General features: G+C 38.3%; 1 protein-coding gene across 1 annotated transcript in view; it reads right to left on the reverse strand.

The window, feature by feature from the left end:
• Nucleotides 1-813: 813 nt before the first annotated feature.
• LOC115271372 (histone-lysine N-methyltransferase PRDM16-like) overlaps nucleotides 814-17,992 on the reverse strand; it is a 237,451-nt gene continuing 220,272 nt past the window's right edge. The window contains exons 4-5 of the mRNA XM_029913563.1: nucleotides 4,926-5,124; nucleotides 814-956 (exon numbers count right to left, since the gene is read on the reverse strand). Coding sequence (XP_029769423.1) covers nucleotides 814-956; nucleotides 4,926-5,124 — 342 coding nt within the window. The remainder of the gene's footprint in view (nucleotides 957-4,925; nucleotides 5,125-17,992) is intronic.

Consider the following 17,992-nt stretch of genomic DNA (forward strand, 5'->3'; position numbering starts at 1 on the left):
CAACAAAGGTTCAGTGCCAAAGAATTATTTCGGTTGGAGACAATACAAAAAAAACAGCAATGTGGGCTTTTGAAATAAATTTCTGAAGGGGAAGAGTTTCTTAAAGAGACGCCTACATGTGATAAAGTTAACCTAATCTGTTCCCTCTTGTGTGCTGGGGCACTCACACATGCAAATCTTGTCCCTCGTTCAACTGTGTTTGTTCACCTCCATAGCCCTTCGGTGATTCAAATCTGTGTCTTACTATCCTATAATACCCTTGTCTAACAGTTCTTTTTAAATGCATGTGTTAATTATCTTGCCACTGCTGTAATTTCTCCCTGTGGTCCATTAATTAAGAGGTCACAATCTAAGAGCATGTTTACCCAATAAGCTTTCTTTTTTAATTATCCTAATTGCTTGAATACTGACAAAGGCTCTGTCCCTCCCCTTTCCCTCAGTGGATTAGCAAACAACATTAAAAATCCCACACAATGATGGGTTTGTTAAATATATACATTTATACCCCCGCCATGTTGTATCATCAAGGGTCACTGGAAAAAAAAATCTTGTATTTGTATAGCTGTGTAAAAGCACAGGCAAAGGTAAATTAATGAAGCTCAATTTATCAATGCAAAAATTACATTGGTCAAGAAAAATATTAATACAACTTTTAAATCTCCAAGGCCATGAACTGAAAAAGAGGATGGTATGGTCTTAGTCTATGTTAAGGACAATCATAGTCTATTAAAGAAACCTGCATCTGTGTGTTTGCAATCTGTTTGTATCACTTTGGATGAAAGCAACCAGCAAAAACAAGCAGGGAGCTGGCTTTTATTGTACAAAAGATCTATTATTGTTTTTTTCAGAAATGCCAGTCTCCAGTAGGTCTAATGGAGTCTTGCATTTTGTTAATCTGGTCACAGTTTCACTTTCTGTTGTTTTAGCAGTACTGAGCACAACATAATCTCTAGCATCTAAAAAAATGGAAAAACATAGTTCATGGTTGTGAGTACTTTACCAAAGGAAAATGTGCTTTTTGAGTTCCAGGTACTATTTTAACACAAAAATAGGAAAGGCTATGTTCAGAAAAGCTAGTATTTTTTCCAGTGCTCTTTTCAGAGTGTAGAACAATATTTGATAAGTCAACAAACATTTTTTTTGGTTTAATAAAGCAAATGTTTCATTCAGACTAGTCATCTCTGGGAGTATATAACAGAAGTATAATTAATTAGAAATTGCTTAGGTAAGCGTGATTGATGCATGGTAAATAGATGTTTCCAGCACTTATTGTTTCTCCTTGATGGATTAGGAAGAGTTGTTTAACAGTTCATTTGACCAGTCTCTCCTGGTGTTTCTTGAGTCTGGCTGTGCCAGTCAGCACCAGCAGTTCCTTGGTAGTTTAAGTCTCTTTAATAAAGATTAAGATGTCAGAGGTCCTGCATTGCACAAAATCCCAATTTTATTAACTTTTCATTATCAGCTGAAATATGAAGTGCATTTCTTTTCCTCTAAAGCACAGCATTTTCAGGGTGATGGGGATGTATATATACAATATACATTTATGATGATTAAGAGCTGGTTTATTCAACCCAAGCTCATACCAGTGAGCACCTACTCCTGTGAGCAGTACCATTAACATCAATATTACTGCTCAAGAAAGTAAGTATTCACCAATCAAGCTGTTTCTAGAGGGAAATGTGGTAGCCTACTTACACTTTCTGTATTCCAACTAATAGTGTTTTCATCGAACAGTGGCAGTGTACACTGTCAAGGCAGATAAAATTGAATCACAACATTAAATCCACCAAGACAAAAATATCAGTGTTGTCTAGTTTCAGTCAACATCTCTCTTCACTCTGTGCAGATCCATCGAGAGCACAGACTGTAACAGTCCAATAGTTCACTGTACACTTACACTTATTAAAACGGACCGCAAAAGCATTCAAAGTCCACTCCCTGGCCAGAAACATAGATAATCAACTCTAATGCCATCCATCTGAACTTAGGCAGCTGCTGATAAAGTTAAATTGCTGAAGGTAGCAGCACAGTTCGGCACCCATATGCCATCTTTGTATAAAGAACTGCTTTTGATCTTAATATCTCTATCTATCTATATATACACACATGCGTATACACATAGTATGACTGGTGATCCATCACACAAAACCCAGATATTTAAGGTTGCTCTTTTTTCCTGTCTGATCAATTGGGCTCAAGTTTTAGGGAGCTTCTGAAAGCTGCCCATGATACATATTCAACATATTTTATTGGGAAAAATCCTTTGAGAATCACCTGGTTTTTGAAGCTGTCCATCAAAGGAAGGACACAGTTGTTACTGCCTGATACTTTCTCAGGGCAAAATGGATACAACTGTGAAGTGTGTTTTGGAAAGAAGGTATGATCTATACTCTTCCACCAAGTACAACATAAGTCCTAACAGGATGGCACAGGAAAACTGAACACAACCCTGTAATAGAGCTGGTTGAGAATTTTTCATCAAAATGTTTTTTAAATCACCAGGCTATAGAATCACACTCTCTCTCTCTCTGGCCCAACGAATAGTTAAGTATTTATAAAATGTGGGCCTGCTCCAACAGGAGAGCGCGATGGAGACCCACGCCCAGAATACCCCACAGTCAGGGGGCGAGGGTACACTCCTGGGCCATGGGAGAACTGGGTTCAGGCACAACCCAGGGGAGTGCACAAGCTACTGGGGGTGACTGACTCACTCTCTCTCTCTCTCTTTTTTTTTTTTTTTTTTTTTGCAAAAACATACAAAGGTTTTGGTTCCATCCCAATGTGAAACATGAAAAATTTCTGAAATCTCAAAAAATATTCACAGGATAGAAAAACCGTTTCCAATCCAGCGCTATCAATAATCCCTTTCCTGTTAGTGTTAAGATCTGTTATATTTAGTCCTGCATAGTACAAGGCATTCTCATGTTACTATGTAAGACTTTACATAGAGAAGTTCCTACGCAGCAAGATAAACAACATTTAATCGAATGGCCCTTGTATTATATGCAAGGCACTTCAGTTTGGGTTTTTACTGATATTTCCCCCAAATTTCCCAGGTTTTTAAAAAGCCATAATTTGGGTTTTACTAGTTTTCACCCACAGTTTTCAAAATGCTGAAACTCCCCAGACCCAGCTCCCCACTTTGGGAGGAGAAATGGCTGCTCGTTCCCCCCTCACAGAGTCCCCACTGGACAGCAGCGTGCACCTGCGCACAAGAGGGTAACTTCCACTGGGTAAGTTGGGCAGGGAGCAGGGTCCTGGCAGCTGAGACTGTCAGACTGCTATGGTGACAGGCTGAAGCCTTCTCAACTGCTACATCATGAATAGCAGGCATCCTCACCCACGCACCCGCTGCACCCCTAATCCCTGGCTCTTTGGTGTGTTTTCTTAACCAGTTTTCACTTTTTAAAAAAAAGGAATTTGGAATAAGCACTGATAAATTCTCAGTAAATTTTAAACTAAATAAAAAAAAAAACTATAATGAAGGTCCTTAATTACCTGGCTGTCTCTATACCACTTTAAGTATATGTCGACTTATATAAATACAGATGTTAGACTAAATTCAGCAGTTTACTCCTATCACTCTATTCAAACCCTCCTTGATTTTGACTCTGATTATCCTACATCCTGCAAAAATATCCCTAGTGCTACATCGTGACCTGGTTCATGTTAGAGGCTTTGACCATCAATAACAAGCAGTGGTTGTGTAGAATTAGTTATAAATTGACTCATTGAGTGGCTTCTACCATCACATATAGATTTAGACCACTTTTCCTTTTCACCAGAGGGTGTATTCATCTTGTCCTTTGAATACATGGGCATTGCAAAGAGGAGGAGACTGTAGCATCAGCTGAGCAAATAGCTGGCTGCTGTTTGTATCTCCAGACCTAAGTAAGTTAAAGTCTACAACTTGTAGGCAACCAGCTTTGAGGAAAATGCTGATTCTTCTCCTCTGTTTACTCCTTTGATAAAGCAGGTCAATGTATCAGAAACTTCAGCCCATCAGTATTTAGGAAGGAGGAATACATATGCCATAGCTTGTCTGTTTCAAAAGTATGTATGTACAAAAGGCATGATAAGTGGGTGCTGAATGGTTGGGAGTGGCAATTATCAGTTATACATATCACTATAGTCTCTCAGCTTTTCAATAGCACATAGTTCCTAATACCATGTTTACTAGATCGGGTAAAAAGGGACTCTTAATACTGTGCAAATATGACTTACCAAAGGACTTTGCTTTCTCACCTATTCTTGGGCTTTTCAAATCAACATTATTAATTGGCTGGCTTATCGGTAAGTGCTGTCTGGCAGTTAAAAGATGTTTCCACCCATTGCAATGATACATAGAAACTGAGTAATGTCAGCCACAAGGACAAATAACTTCAATGGTTGAAGCAGAGAAATATTTTGACATACTAAATCTTCTTTTTAAAAAAAATCATACCATTCCAAGATTAATTTGCTATCCTTTAAGATATCAGTTATTTCAGATTAACTTGTCATTGTCTGTTTTATATACATTACAGATTAATTCAGAGGACTGTTTTATAGATATCTTTTAAGGATATTTTTACATCTTTGTTTCCCGCATCCTCTCTCATTTTCTGTTGGGCAGGTGTGTGGGATGGGAGGGGGAGGAAAGGGGTTTGAAGCTTGCACTGTTGCTGTCCACGCTGTACCTGTTCTGGAGATAACTGACACAGCCCTGCAAACTGAATCCCTCTGAATTTGCCACCTTCCATGAGCACTAAATCTACTTTAAAATGGAAAGAGTCAATTGACTGACATGATAAGGAATATTGAAAATCAGAGAACATGAAGCACAGGATTTATATGAAGCACAGAATGTACCTACGTTCATTATAGAAATAACAATAATAAAACAGACTAATGCCCTGCCTTTTTTCCTCTCACACCTGCTCTACCATGCCTCAACCCTGACCCGAAGAGCCCACTTATAGAGCGAGAAGGTTCAGACTCCATGGCCCATTTGCTTGTTGGTTTCTTTGATGCTGTTTCTAAAGAAAGAGGTATAATTTGTGCCTCTATGATGATAATTTTTTGTGAAGGCAACTGACCACTAGGAACTGGTCTGAGATCATCAACTCTTTTCATACAGGCTACCTAACCAACATAAGAACATAAGAATGGCCATACTGGGTCAGACCAAAGGTCCATCTAGCCCGTATCCTGTCTCCCGAGAGTGGTCAATGCCAGGTGCCCCAAAGGAATGAACAGAACAGGGAATCATCAAGTGATCCATTCCCCGTGGCCCATTCCCAGCTTCTGGCAACCAGAGGCTAGGGACACCATCCTTGCCCATCCTGGCTAATAGCCATTGATGGACCCATCCATGAATTTGTGTAGTTCTTTTTTGAACCCTGTTATAGTCTTGGACTTCACAACATCCTCTGGCAAAGAGTTCCACAGGTTGACCCATTAGATAGCGAGGACTTCAATGATAATAAACTATTATAGAAAAATTATGAAGAGTTTACCAAGCTTACGTAACACAGTATATGAATTTGGGATTCGGTTATTTAGCTACAAAAGGCCTTTTACTGCTTTCATGGAAATTTTCCAATAGAAGCAGGATCAGGCCCAATTATTTTATTTTAAATATTTGATATTTCCAGTTTCTCTTAAACAGGAGTTACTTGCCATTGCCATCTCAATGGTGCTGAAATTATCATTCATGAATCATGATGCTTTTAGAAGAAGTGCTTACTTCATAAAGGTGGACATTTAAAGAAAAGAAAACAAATATTTGATGTTCTGTGTTAGCATGAGTAGGGAGAGCATTGTGTACGGAGGGTGAATTCAGAGGAGTTATTCTGTGATGATAAAACAAGGTGGGAGAAGAAAGGTTGCTATCAAAGATAAACCAAGGCTGTTTAAACACAGAGAAGGGTATGGTCATACACAAATGGAAAAAATAGTTAGCACACAAAGGACTGATTTAATCTGGAGTCTGGCAAATTTAAGTAGTAAATGGATGATGATAACTATACAGACTGATCGAACAAGGGGAGATACATGATGATATAAACAATGTGTTAGATCTCTTTAATTATCAACATAAATATATTTTTTAAAGGCACCAATTAAAGTTTTTGCTTGCTATCAAAGTTAATTACCCAGGATTCTGAGCGCACTTTACCTGTTCACAGCCTGGAATGATGAAGGGTTTTCTATTACATCATATGGCCATTCTGCTGCCTAATAATATCTCAGTAGAAACATTTGCTTTCTAAGGCCCAATCATGTAACTGTATCTGTGCAGGACTCCAGCAGACACCTGAAGCCAGCTGCAGGATGGGGGCCAAATCCAATAGAGTGTCTAGGAGATAGAGCAGGAGACTGGGAATTAGAACTCCGGGATGTACTGCCTGGTTCTACCTCTCTTTGTGACCATGAGCAAGCCACGTCCCCAAAACAGGAACATTAACAATTATTTGTGATGAGGGATATTTTAGATACAGACAAACCTCAATATTTTCAGAGGTTCAGATAAGGATCCAATAATGCCATTCACTTGCATCAACAGGTGGGGGAAATTGATGGGGCCAGCAGTGAAAGCAAGACAATCCAAATAGCGTGGGAGGGAGGCACTTGCCAAGGGACAATAGGTAGCTCCTCCTGTGGGAGTCTCTGGCACCCATTGGCCAGCTGGGGGAGAGGGGTGCTGATTGGCCAGTATTCCCCAGCTCCCAAGATTTAGCCCAGCATAGAGACCATGTGGAGCCTCTCTTGGCTCCATTCCAACAGCCCTCCCTACCCACCTGAACTAGGAATGGGACCCCGGCCTGACAGATGCTGTGGGTCTAGCGAATCACCTGTTTTGGGGGTCAGGAAAGATTTTTTTCTTTCATGGGCCAAATTGGTAAGCCACAATAGGAATGCGCCTGGTACCTAACTGAGGTCTGGGGTGGTGTTGCTTACTTGGTGCAACTTGTGGCTGGTTTCCAGGGCAGTTAAGAGAATAAAATGAACGGTTCCCAGAGGTAAAAGACATGGGATTTTGGTGATGGGCCAAACTTTATCAATCCCCAGAGTACACTGAGGTTCTATTTGGCTGTAGTGAGGGGCAAAGGTTCTGTTTTTTTCCCTATTTTATATGCATCATTTCACTGGTCCTCCTTTTTTATTTTTATTTTATTTGGAATTTAATTTCTTATTTTATTTTCCATCTAAAAAGGAAAGACCTTCACTGATATGGAGAAATTGCAGAGTTTGTTGACACCTCTTCCTCTTCCCTTCACTGTAAATCATGCATATGCTGTTTCCCTGAAGAATGCACACTGAAACACAATGAGAAATGCTAGACCCAAAGCAAACAAGTTCTGATAGATTTAAAAATAACGAATAACTACAAGAACAACCGAAAACTAGTAATGGTTGAGAACTGTTTGGTTATACAGTTTTCCCCCCCAATCATTTGTGGATGAATTTATTATTCATTACATTTACTATCTTTTGGATTGATCCCTTTTATAAGGGGCTAACCAAAATAAAATCAAGGAGCTGTGTAAGTTTTCTCATACAATTTCTGTCAATATCACTTCTGACCTGAAGTGATCTCTGTTCTTCTTTAGCAATCCGCCATTCATGTCAAATTGTATCAATTTTTGTAGTCCTGCCTAGGTACAGAAGAACCAGTTTGGATAAAAGAAGAATAAACACTTTTCATTCTACAAAAACCACACCCAACTCTGAACCATTTTTGAGAATTGAAGAAAAAAAAAAAAAAGGGTTTTCCTTATTTTTCTCATTATTATTTATTTTCATGAGCCTCTAACACTTCAATAGGCTGTGTGGGATCGGAAGCAGAAGAGCTGAATACAAGAAAGCCTATTTTTTAGATATTTCCAGCCCAGTTAGAATAAGAGATTGCTAGAAATCTCACTTTAAAAAATGTTGTTATGCACAAGATTTTCACCTAAGCATTGCAGACCCAGAAGGTTCAGATAAGTTTTAGAGAAGCGGCTGAACTTAAGAGTATGTATCCAAACCAAACAGACTCCAAAATGTCTGACGGTTATCAATGACTTTTTCTCCAACCTCTGTATCATGTGGTATATATGAACAGAAAGGGGCCTTTAATCATCTCCAGATACACTGCTTTCATGGCCATGGATATTTGACTGGGCTCTTTTTGTGCAATGATTTTGAGTCACAAAAACACAAACATTCATATGGAGGATCCTTGAAGCCTTCACCGGCACTCAGGAATAACACAGGCATGGTTCCAGCACTATATTATAAAACATGCTTTTATGACTTATTCTGGAAAAAAAAATCTTGCTAACTGGCTAAGAAGAAATTGATCACTTACATTAAGAATATTAGCTACCAAAAAATTGTCATAATAGTTATTATTATTAGTAGAGATGGGAACAAGCAAAAGTACAGCTGAACTTCTCAGAAAACAGGTAGTGTTTTATCAGTGTAAACATTTATACACCCCTGGTCATCATATTTGAACTCCTCCCAATATTTAAGGATTTATCCTCGCAATATTCCCATGAAGAGGGCAAGTGTTATTCATATTTGAAAGATGTGTAAACTGATTCATAGGATATCTTATGCGACTTGTCCAGTGTAATACTGGAAGTCAAAATGGCAGATCCAGAAATAAAACCAAGAAGTTCTCAGTCATTCCTGACTATAACTATGAGAAAGGAAGAAAATTCGCCAAAGGTTTTAATAAAAAAAATCAGTCATGCAAGAGAATGACCAATGGAAGGCAAGCTTTAGTTCTTTTAAGCAAAGACAAATAATTGCAGAAAAACATTGTACAAAGTTATTCCACTGATTAATTTTGACATTAAATTCTCAAGGAAACAGGCCTCATACTATAACTAAAGAACCATGAAGTCGATTTTGGTGCACTAACATCTATGTTTCTGGAATTTCCACTCCAATCTGCCTATAATAGAAGTTGAGTGGAATTAATTTTCTCCTGGATCATGTTGGCTGGGTTCTGAACCAAGAAATAGTCTATTGGAAATTCAGAAACGGTGTCCAGTAACTCAGGATTTCCATTTAATTCCTCTAGGCCTGAGGAAATAGGCTATGAAACAACACTCTGGAAGTATTCTAACAGGGGATGTGAATACCTGTCTCCAAAGTAGTAATTAACAAGGAAAACTGTTCAGTAACAGGCTAACATCCCTCTATTTCAGGCCAGCATTCATTGATTTAGATGGAGTATGCTGCAATCAACTAAGTCAGTATGAGAGCAGTGTTGCCTCAAAATGAACCAGGATTTTTTAATTCCGGTAGCTGGTGGGGCACTTGTCTAAATAAAATTGAGCAGAAGCCGGAGAGCTGGTCCTGGAGCATGGGAAGCTTCCTTTCCCCACAGATATTCTCAGTATCTACTCCACCGGCTTCTGCACTAAGAATATCCACAGTAAAATCTAGAGGTACAAAAATGAACATCTCTTTCCTTTCCTTCCTCTCCCACACAAGAGCTTCTCTCAGGATTATATACTTGTACTTCACAGAAGGTATGAATTGTTTTAATATGTAGAATGAGTCATGAACATCAAATAATCAGCAGTCATGGTAGCATGCCCTCACTGACTTTCTTCTTCACTTCTTTTGGTCATTCATACTAGCCATTTTAAATTACATACAACTCCAACATGTGCACAGGGGATTTTTGTTGCTGTTTCAAGGTCCATAGGGCCAAGATTTGTTAAAAATAGGTGTTTACAGTTAGGATTCTAAGTTCACATTTAGGAACCTTAGTAAATGGTCTGAGATTTTCAAGAGTGTAGAGCACTCCTGATATCAATGGGTATTCTGTACTTCTGAACACAAAACAGAGTTTTTTGCACTATGGCAAATTAGGCCAATTAGTGTCTAAATAAATATTTAGGAGCTGGATTTTATGCTCCTATTTTTGAAAATGTTGTCCTTCCTGCATCTGTTAAGCGAAGGTCCTATAATGTGCAAATGGCTCTAAGTTTGTCAAGTCCATCCAGAATTCAAGCCTCTTCAGATAGCCCTGGTGGACAACAGCACTCTGGTGGAGAGAAAAATACTGCAACAGCGGAAAATGTACATGAAGGAGATTGATAACACTCACTCTCCCTGACTCAAGCTGCCCCAAGTCTAATCAGGGACTTTTCAATGTGTAACTTCTATCTAAGAGGAGAAGAATTCCAGCATAAATTACACAATTCATAACTGAAGGCGGAAGGATGAAGTTCACATTCTATTTTTTTCCACTATCTTATCTTTAGGGTTGTGTGGTACACTGCTCGGAAGAAGGTGCTGTTAATACAAGAAAGCTAAAAACAAAGCCAAGGTGATAGAGATTAATGTACCTTAGAATCTTCTGATTATCAGAGGACAATCAAACTTCACTGACCCTTTATTGGTGATATATTAAAACTCCGAAAGTTATCATGTGACCTTTTGTCCTTGTCTCTGTATCTACAGAGCTGTGTGGGACTGTACAAGGTTCTAGAGGGTCTGAAGAGTTAACGTTGTGCGCGTAGCCATTAAGCTGGTGTGCAACATCTCACATTTGAAGCCCAACATTATTTGTAGTCTCTCAACTCCTGATTGGTCTGGGTTATTCAGATATCAAACGCTCAGACAGAGAGAAAAACAATTAAAGTACCATGTCTGAATCCTACCTTGTTGTTCACATATATAGCTCATAGACCTCTTGGAAAGCCATAATACAATTACAGATTATAGCAGTGGTTCTCAACCAGGGGTGCATGTACCCCTGGGAGTGCAGAGAGGTCTTCCGGGGGGGGGGTACTTCAACTTATCTAGATCAGTGTTTCTCAACCCAGGGGGGAGCGGGATGGGTTTGGAGGGGTCACAAATGCAGGGCCAGTGTTAGAAGATGGCAAGCAGGGCAATTGCCTTGGGCCCCGGGCGGCCCCACAAAGCTAATTTCCATATTTCAGACTCCTGAAAGGGGTACAGTAGTCTGGAAAGGTTGAGAGCCACTGGATTATAGGATTTTATCCCACATTCTCTATTTCTTTTCACTGTCATTCTTGGGAACGCCAGACTCAAATGGGAATGAATGATGTTTGCTAAATGTCTCAGTTGCCTCTCTACAGAGACCTGGCTTTTTCCATACTAAGTGCTGATTTCGTCTTTCCTAGAGAAGGAGGTGGCAGAAGTGAACCAGAAGCCTGAGCAGAACCACTTGTAGCTCTGTATTAGTGTGGTCTCTGAACACTTAGTTAATTAGAAAATGTTTGCAAAGTACTCTGAAAGTTAAAAATACAATGTAAATGCTAAATATTATTCTTAGAGAGTCAAAATAAAGCTTATGATGAGTGACGCTTGAATATTTTCTGACAGAACATTTTTTCCATTGGAAAATTCAGATTCTACAAAATCGAGAGGTTTGGTGGGAACATATGAATGTTGTCAAATATTTTGACAGGAAGTTTTTGAAATGTTTCATTTTGATGCTTTACAAAATATTCTGAGATTTCCACTTTTCATCCCAGTTCAGCCTGAAATGAAATGTTGAAATTCAGGAATTCCATTTTTGGCCCAGCTCTACTTAAGAGACTGTGTTTTATAGAAATTGTATAGCCTTCTGTTTCTGTTCATCTATATCACGATTCTGGAAATCAAGGAGTTCATGAAATGGAATGAAAAGAAATAGTTATTTTGAATTACAATTAATATTCATTAAGATATAGGGCCAAATTTTCCATTAGTCTCAAATCAGCCTCTAGCTTTGTGCTTGCAAGCTTTTGTCTGCAACCATTTGTGCATGCAGCTACCATGTCTGGTTGCACAAAGAGCAAATGTCTTGTGCAAAATAAATCAGATTATTTCAGCACATGCTTTATAGGCAGAAGTTCTCCATGTCGAAAGAAAGCAGTCGTCTGAGAGGCAACATCAAAATATATTGTATGCCTGAACTAGGCACAGGACTCAAGTGACGTATTGGTTGTTCTGTCCCTCCTACACACATTTCTGGCCCAAAAAACCCCTCAAAGGAGCATTTTTTTCCTGCTAAGGTTAAGTGTCTCGGAAAAGTATAGGTCATCGGTATCTAGATCATTACTATGACACTTTAGGTCTTGTTTTGTTTTTGTTTGTGCAGCGCTGCCAGGCGCTAATTCACACTTTTCCAATTGCTCTCTCTCTTTTCTCCCCCTCCCCCAACCCCTCATATCCCCCTTCTCCCCCCTATTATTGTCTAGGCTTTTTAGCAGGAGAGGTCTAATAGGCCTCCTAGCTTATACATATTCTTCACTCTAATAGCGCTGCACATTTTAATTAACTGAATATTGCAGGCACCTGAAGATTACAGATTTTATTACTACCACCATCTGGCTTCTATAATGTATGTAATATATACAATAAATCCTGCGTCCAAACAATTCTGCAAAGAAATTTGTCCTACTCAGTGTAATCTATTCTTACAGCACTAATATATATATATATATATATATATATGTTGCATCTAAATAATTGGTGGCAACACACATACATATGCCCCTCTTTCCTAGACTAGAGTATTAGTTACAGTCTTCTCAGTTTTCCCAATCCATCTCATCTATGGCTCTGAATTTAGAGCTAATACTGCCACATCCATCCTCTGTGTGCAGAGAGGAATTACAGGGTGGGTTGGGGGCAGGAGTGGTTGGGTTAGTTTTGTTTTTTGGGGTTTTTTACCTTTTAAGTTAATGTACAGTTTTGAAGTCCCAGAGGCTATCGTTCCGAAATTTGTGATGTTTTGTCTGCTTTGGTGATTTAAGGTTTGTCAGAAAATGTCAGAAAGGCCATGAGGCCAAGGGCTTCCTGATGACTGAGGATTTTCTTTCACATGACCTTCCTGAAGTTGATTTTGGGCTCCAGACAGTGCTGCCTTCAGCTCTGACGGGGGCCGGCTGGCAGCAGATTCATGAGGATCTCTAGGGCATTCTGGCATTTTTAAACTAACTGGAGGCTGTAATACCTCCTAATCATCCAGAATATTATTTCACAAGTAATCATCTTGAAGGCAGTACATAAACTCCAGACTTTTATTTTATTTTGCAGCTAATTCCCTTACGACAAACAGCATACTTTCAAGTGTATTCGAACAATTAAAAACACATCTTGATTTAAATGAACAAATGCATAAGCTGAGCAAGTGTTTTGGATTTCACAGATGGCATTCTATTTGGTTCTTCTGACAGAGACATCCATAAATGCACACATACAGGTGAATGTAACATGGATAAGAAATGGTTAAATAGCAAATATATGTTTCTGAATAATTTTATTAGTAAAAGTGCTGAGTTCCCTCACAATGCCATGCAGGTTCATATTATTTAGGCAGCTGCCAGGTATTCATCAAATTGTTTGAGAGTCCTATAAATAAATTATTATCCTATTGAAAAGTCACATCAGAAAGTGTTATTCATTCCCCTCCTCTTTAAAAAGCTTCAGTCATCCAATGAGGGGTCAGAAACAATACCAGGTGATTTAGTTGGCCAACCACACAGCGTGAACTGATATGAGCAAATAATCAATGCAAACACTTTGTGAATAACACGGAGGCTGAAAATTATTTGATCAAACTATTCTGTGAATACTTACAAATAGACCAGAAGAAATCACACAGTAGTCAAAAAAGGGCTGTAATGAATAGCTTGGCCGGCTTTAGTTGTCATCATTTTTGCCTTAGTGAGATGTGACTGCATCAGTGCTGGCAAAGGACTGTTTGTAGTGTTGTTTTTTTAAACTAAGTAGCCAATAGAGGTGAACTAAGACTGGAATAATTTAACTTTCAGGGCAGCGATATAAGGGGACACAGATTCATATCAATCAGTTTTTCGATTTTGACATATGGGCTACCTCTCTTTCACCCCACCACAAAAAATTAAGTACCCATTTCTGCTATTGAACTCAGGTTTCCTCAAAGTCAGAGCATTTATGTTTGAGGAAAGCTGAGAATCCAGGTAGGCAAGGTGACCTCCCATAGCTGTCAACCCCTGAAGTAAATACACATTTTTATCTTAAACAGATATCATTGTAATACAGATGCATGTCAGTTAGAACAATGTGTATAAATAACTCAGTAATACAGTTTAGGCACTTTCCCCTGAGATACATTGTTCACTTAGACATGAAAATATAACAGTGGGCTATAAATTAGTGTGAAAAGAATTAATTAGCTTCATTGCATTCTGGATTAATCTGGTGGCTGTGCTGATTTAATGGAGTGGATGGTGAAAAAAATCAACGTCATTTACAAAAGTCACATTTATAATGAAATAAGGAAGTTTTCACCCTGTCTATGCTTTGCATTAACTCACAAGCAGAGGCTGTGGTAATTTACCATCAATCACCCTTATCATCCACAGTATTGACAATATTGAAAATTGAAACTGTTGCAAAGGTGCCGAGTTCACATGTTCTTGCGTTGCATGGGGTTAGAGTTCACTTGAGCGTACTGGAGACGGAGATATGGATAGAGAAATCTTAACAATTGTGGGTCTTCGTAACTTGACCTGATTTATACATTTAACGACCAAAATAAAAAAGCCTCTTCACAGAAATATTTCTCTCTCTCTCTGACTCATCTTCCCCACTTTTTGCCCCCTTTAGCCCTGTTACAGCACTAATCAGACAATTGAATCAGAGAAATTAAATCTACAGCATTAGTAGTTCAAAGTTATTTGACCAACACTTGGTTTTCTGACTTTTCTGTAGCTGCTTTACACCATTTTTACTTTCCATGCTTCATTTCAGCAAAATCAAGGATGCAAACTTCTTAGTACTTAGTTTCCATGGAAACCTAAGCTGACCTCAACATTATTGTTCTCAAGAGGGAACTGACTTTACTATATGTTCATTCACTGAATTAATGGACTCCTGGTTCTTTTATTAGCAGCCCTCTAACAATGGAAAGAGAGAAATGTTGTAAAAAAGACTCTCAGACAACTGTTCCCTCCTTTGTCCAGGGCTTATTGGAATGACGCAAGTCTATTCAAGAAAAGATTATAAAAATCAACTCAAAGCTGCCTCTGTTTGTGGCAGCTAAACATACTTCTATTTCATAAAGATATAACCTATAAAACGAGCAAATTAAAGTTCTTAAGAAACAGCACCTCTAAGGCAGAGATCATGTTGAAACTGGATTTTAGATATGACCAATGTATATTGCTATTCACTCCAATATAGTTTTGCAAAACATCATCAAGGTCTGGTTTCAGGCACCTCATAGAATTGGCTTTGAACTATTGCTAGATTAATGCTTTTTATGAATAGATAGAGATAAAAACACTAGCTAAATACAAACACAGAGACAGATACTATCACAATTTAGAAATAATTACATTTATTCTCTGGTCTGCATGCTCTCCATAACCACTGCAAGGACCTTTCTAACAGATCCCACTTATCCTAAACGTATGCAGTTAGTGGATCAATTAGTGGAACTGTAAATTAAAACAAATGTCACTACAATTTCGGGATTTTTTGACAGTTTCAGGGAATCCGCTCTTCACTTTCTGTGTGTGTGTGTGTGTGTGTGTAAAATAAATAAATAAAAATGTGGTGATAAAGTGTTCAGTACAGTAGACTAATGTGAAATGCTGTGAATCCATGAACATTAAACAGTTCAAGTTAAAATCTTTAAGTCACTCTCTCAGTGAGTATCTAATATTATGATAGACCCTGCTTAGGCCTCAGGCTGTATGGCCTAGCTAGTAATTGCTCCACAAAAGACAGTTAACAGTTCCCCTGCTCTTCCCTAACTACCTTCCTGACTGCTTATTGAAGTCTGATTTCTTATTCCTCTGGGTCATCATTCATCAGCCCTAGAGATCCCACTGGGAGAGACTGACGAGACCTTTCCATATCCCTTGTTACCAGGGGCCATTTCTGATGGCCCAGGCTATAGAAAATGTCTTCACAGCAACCCAGTGGGACAAGCTCTGCTTATAATACCCAAATAATCATTTCACAAATTATCATAATTATCAATCAATCATCCAGTTTGAACAATGTGTTTCTGAAGTATCAGATGGTTTTTGTGACCTGTAGCGTTTTGTACACAATAATAAACCTAGAAAGATTTATAGGTCTATCCTGGTTCACATTTGCAGCAATGAAACTAAGTTAATTTTTAATTTAAAAAGCCCACTACTGACAACTTTCCACTTATATAGCGCACGTTGTGCCATAGAACACTTTCTAGATGGTCATGGTTTCCAAATAAGGCAGTTTGAGTTTTTTCTAAACAATGTTCAAGACTATCAGTTACTTACTTTGGAAAAAAGGGTTACTTTCAGATTATATTTTCTTTCCATCTGTACTGTATTAACAGCTTCTTACATTTTGCAATATAAAATAAAGTGAGTCAAAAAAGCACAAAAGAAAAGGTGAGTTTTTATTATTTTATATATATATATATATATATATATAAATATAAAAATATATATCTAAAAATAGAAAAAAATACCAGATTGAATCTAACTCTTTTAAAGCTGATGGTATCTCCCTCTCTGTGTAGTACAGTCTTGTTAATGGATAAATTCAAGCTCTCCAGAAAGTCAAAGAATAAATTTTAAACCTTTTGCCAAATGTCTATCCTATTGGATTTTGATAAGATGGCTATTGAGCTTTAATAATGTCTTCTATCCATTTTCAGCTGGCCCTTAACATGTCTCTTTATTTGTCCCTAAAGCCTCTTCAGCGATGCCTTTTTATTACAAGTCTCTCAGCTTGCTCTCAAGGGAGACAGGGTCGACAAGAGTGATAGATAGATAACTCTATAGATTATCTCCCACAGATGTTTTCTCTCCAGTAGCCCCTTAGGCTATTCCCTCTAAGTAAACAGAGACTAAATAGAGAGTCTACTGAAGAGAGAAGTCCCTGAGGTCTCTTGTCACCACAGTTAGAAAAACAGTCCATCCAGAAGAGGTTGGTTGGGAGCCCTATACCCTGAGCCTCTCTCAGCATGATTCTCAAATGTTCATTCAAAGTGACTTTTAGAGCAAAGTTAAATACAAGTAGCATTACTCATCAGAAATAAAAGCATCATGCAATGGACATTGGCATCATTTCCTAGCTGAACAGGGAGTATTATCTTTCATGTCCCTCCCGAAGTCAAATCAAAATGATAATGATATAAAGCTGATCTTTAGATGTATTATCTGCAGTGGGAAAGCTTGGAAAATGCAGATAAAAAGCACATGAGCTGCCCTTTAAGAAAAATAAAATAGAGGGCAGCAGATTTAATCAGGGAAGATGTTCTTGAAAATGTGTATGGGAATCTGTGAAAATATCTATATCTATGCACATAAAAATGTGTGCACGCGGCGTGAACCTACCTGCAGGCATATATGCAGTGTACTACAGAAATGTGAATTTTACCTGATTCTCTTTAAGCAAATACTTCAACCTCCAGAAAAATAACCCAAACCATGTATTGGCACAATGCAATCAAAGCTAACAATATGCAAATATACAAAAATGTTTGGCAGTTCACTTTGGCTGGGATGCACATGCTTAGAAGTTTGAATTATTCTGTGAACTATATGAATCTCTAGATTTCACAAAACTGGGCTGGAAACCTCATGGGAAAAGGTCCTCTTATTAGATTCCTGGGACTTCCTGCTTCCTGTGAGGCCAGTACCACCACCAAAATCAGCCTTCTAGTGTTAGTATGACACTTCTGCTTCTAGCAGCTACCGAACCCAGACATGTGGAGGCCATAACATATTGTGAAAAAGTTATTTGAACCTTATAAGAAACAGTTTGAGTTAATTTTATATTTTACCCCAAGCTAAATGGAAGCCTTTATTTATTATACAATAAAGTAGTGTCCTCTAAATAAAGTTCTTGAGCATTTCACTAATAGTTTATTAATGGAAAAGGACTGATAGAAAGTAGAACATTTCCTCCAGTTGGTAATTTAACCAGGAAAAATTATGTTGAGGGTTTAAACTAAACAAACTTCACGTGTCTCCAACTATACTTCAGTTCTGTCAGTCTTCCC

This window comes from Terrapene carolina, unplaced genomic scaffold, assembly GCF_002925995.2.
Source record: "Terrapene carolina triunguis isolate 2854851 unplaced genomic scaffold, T_m_triunguis-2.0 Scaffold714, whole genome shotgun sequence".
Taxonomy (NCBI): Eukaryota; Metazoa; Chordata; order Testudines; family Emydidae; genus Terrapene; species Terrapene triunguis.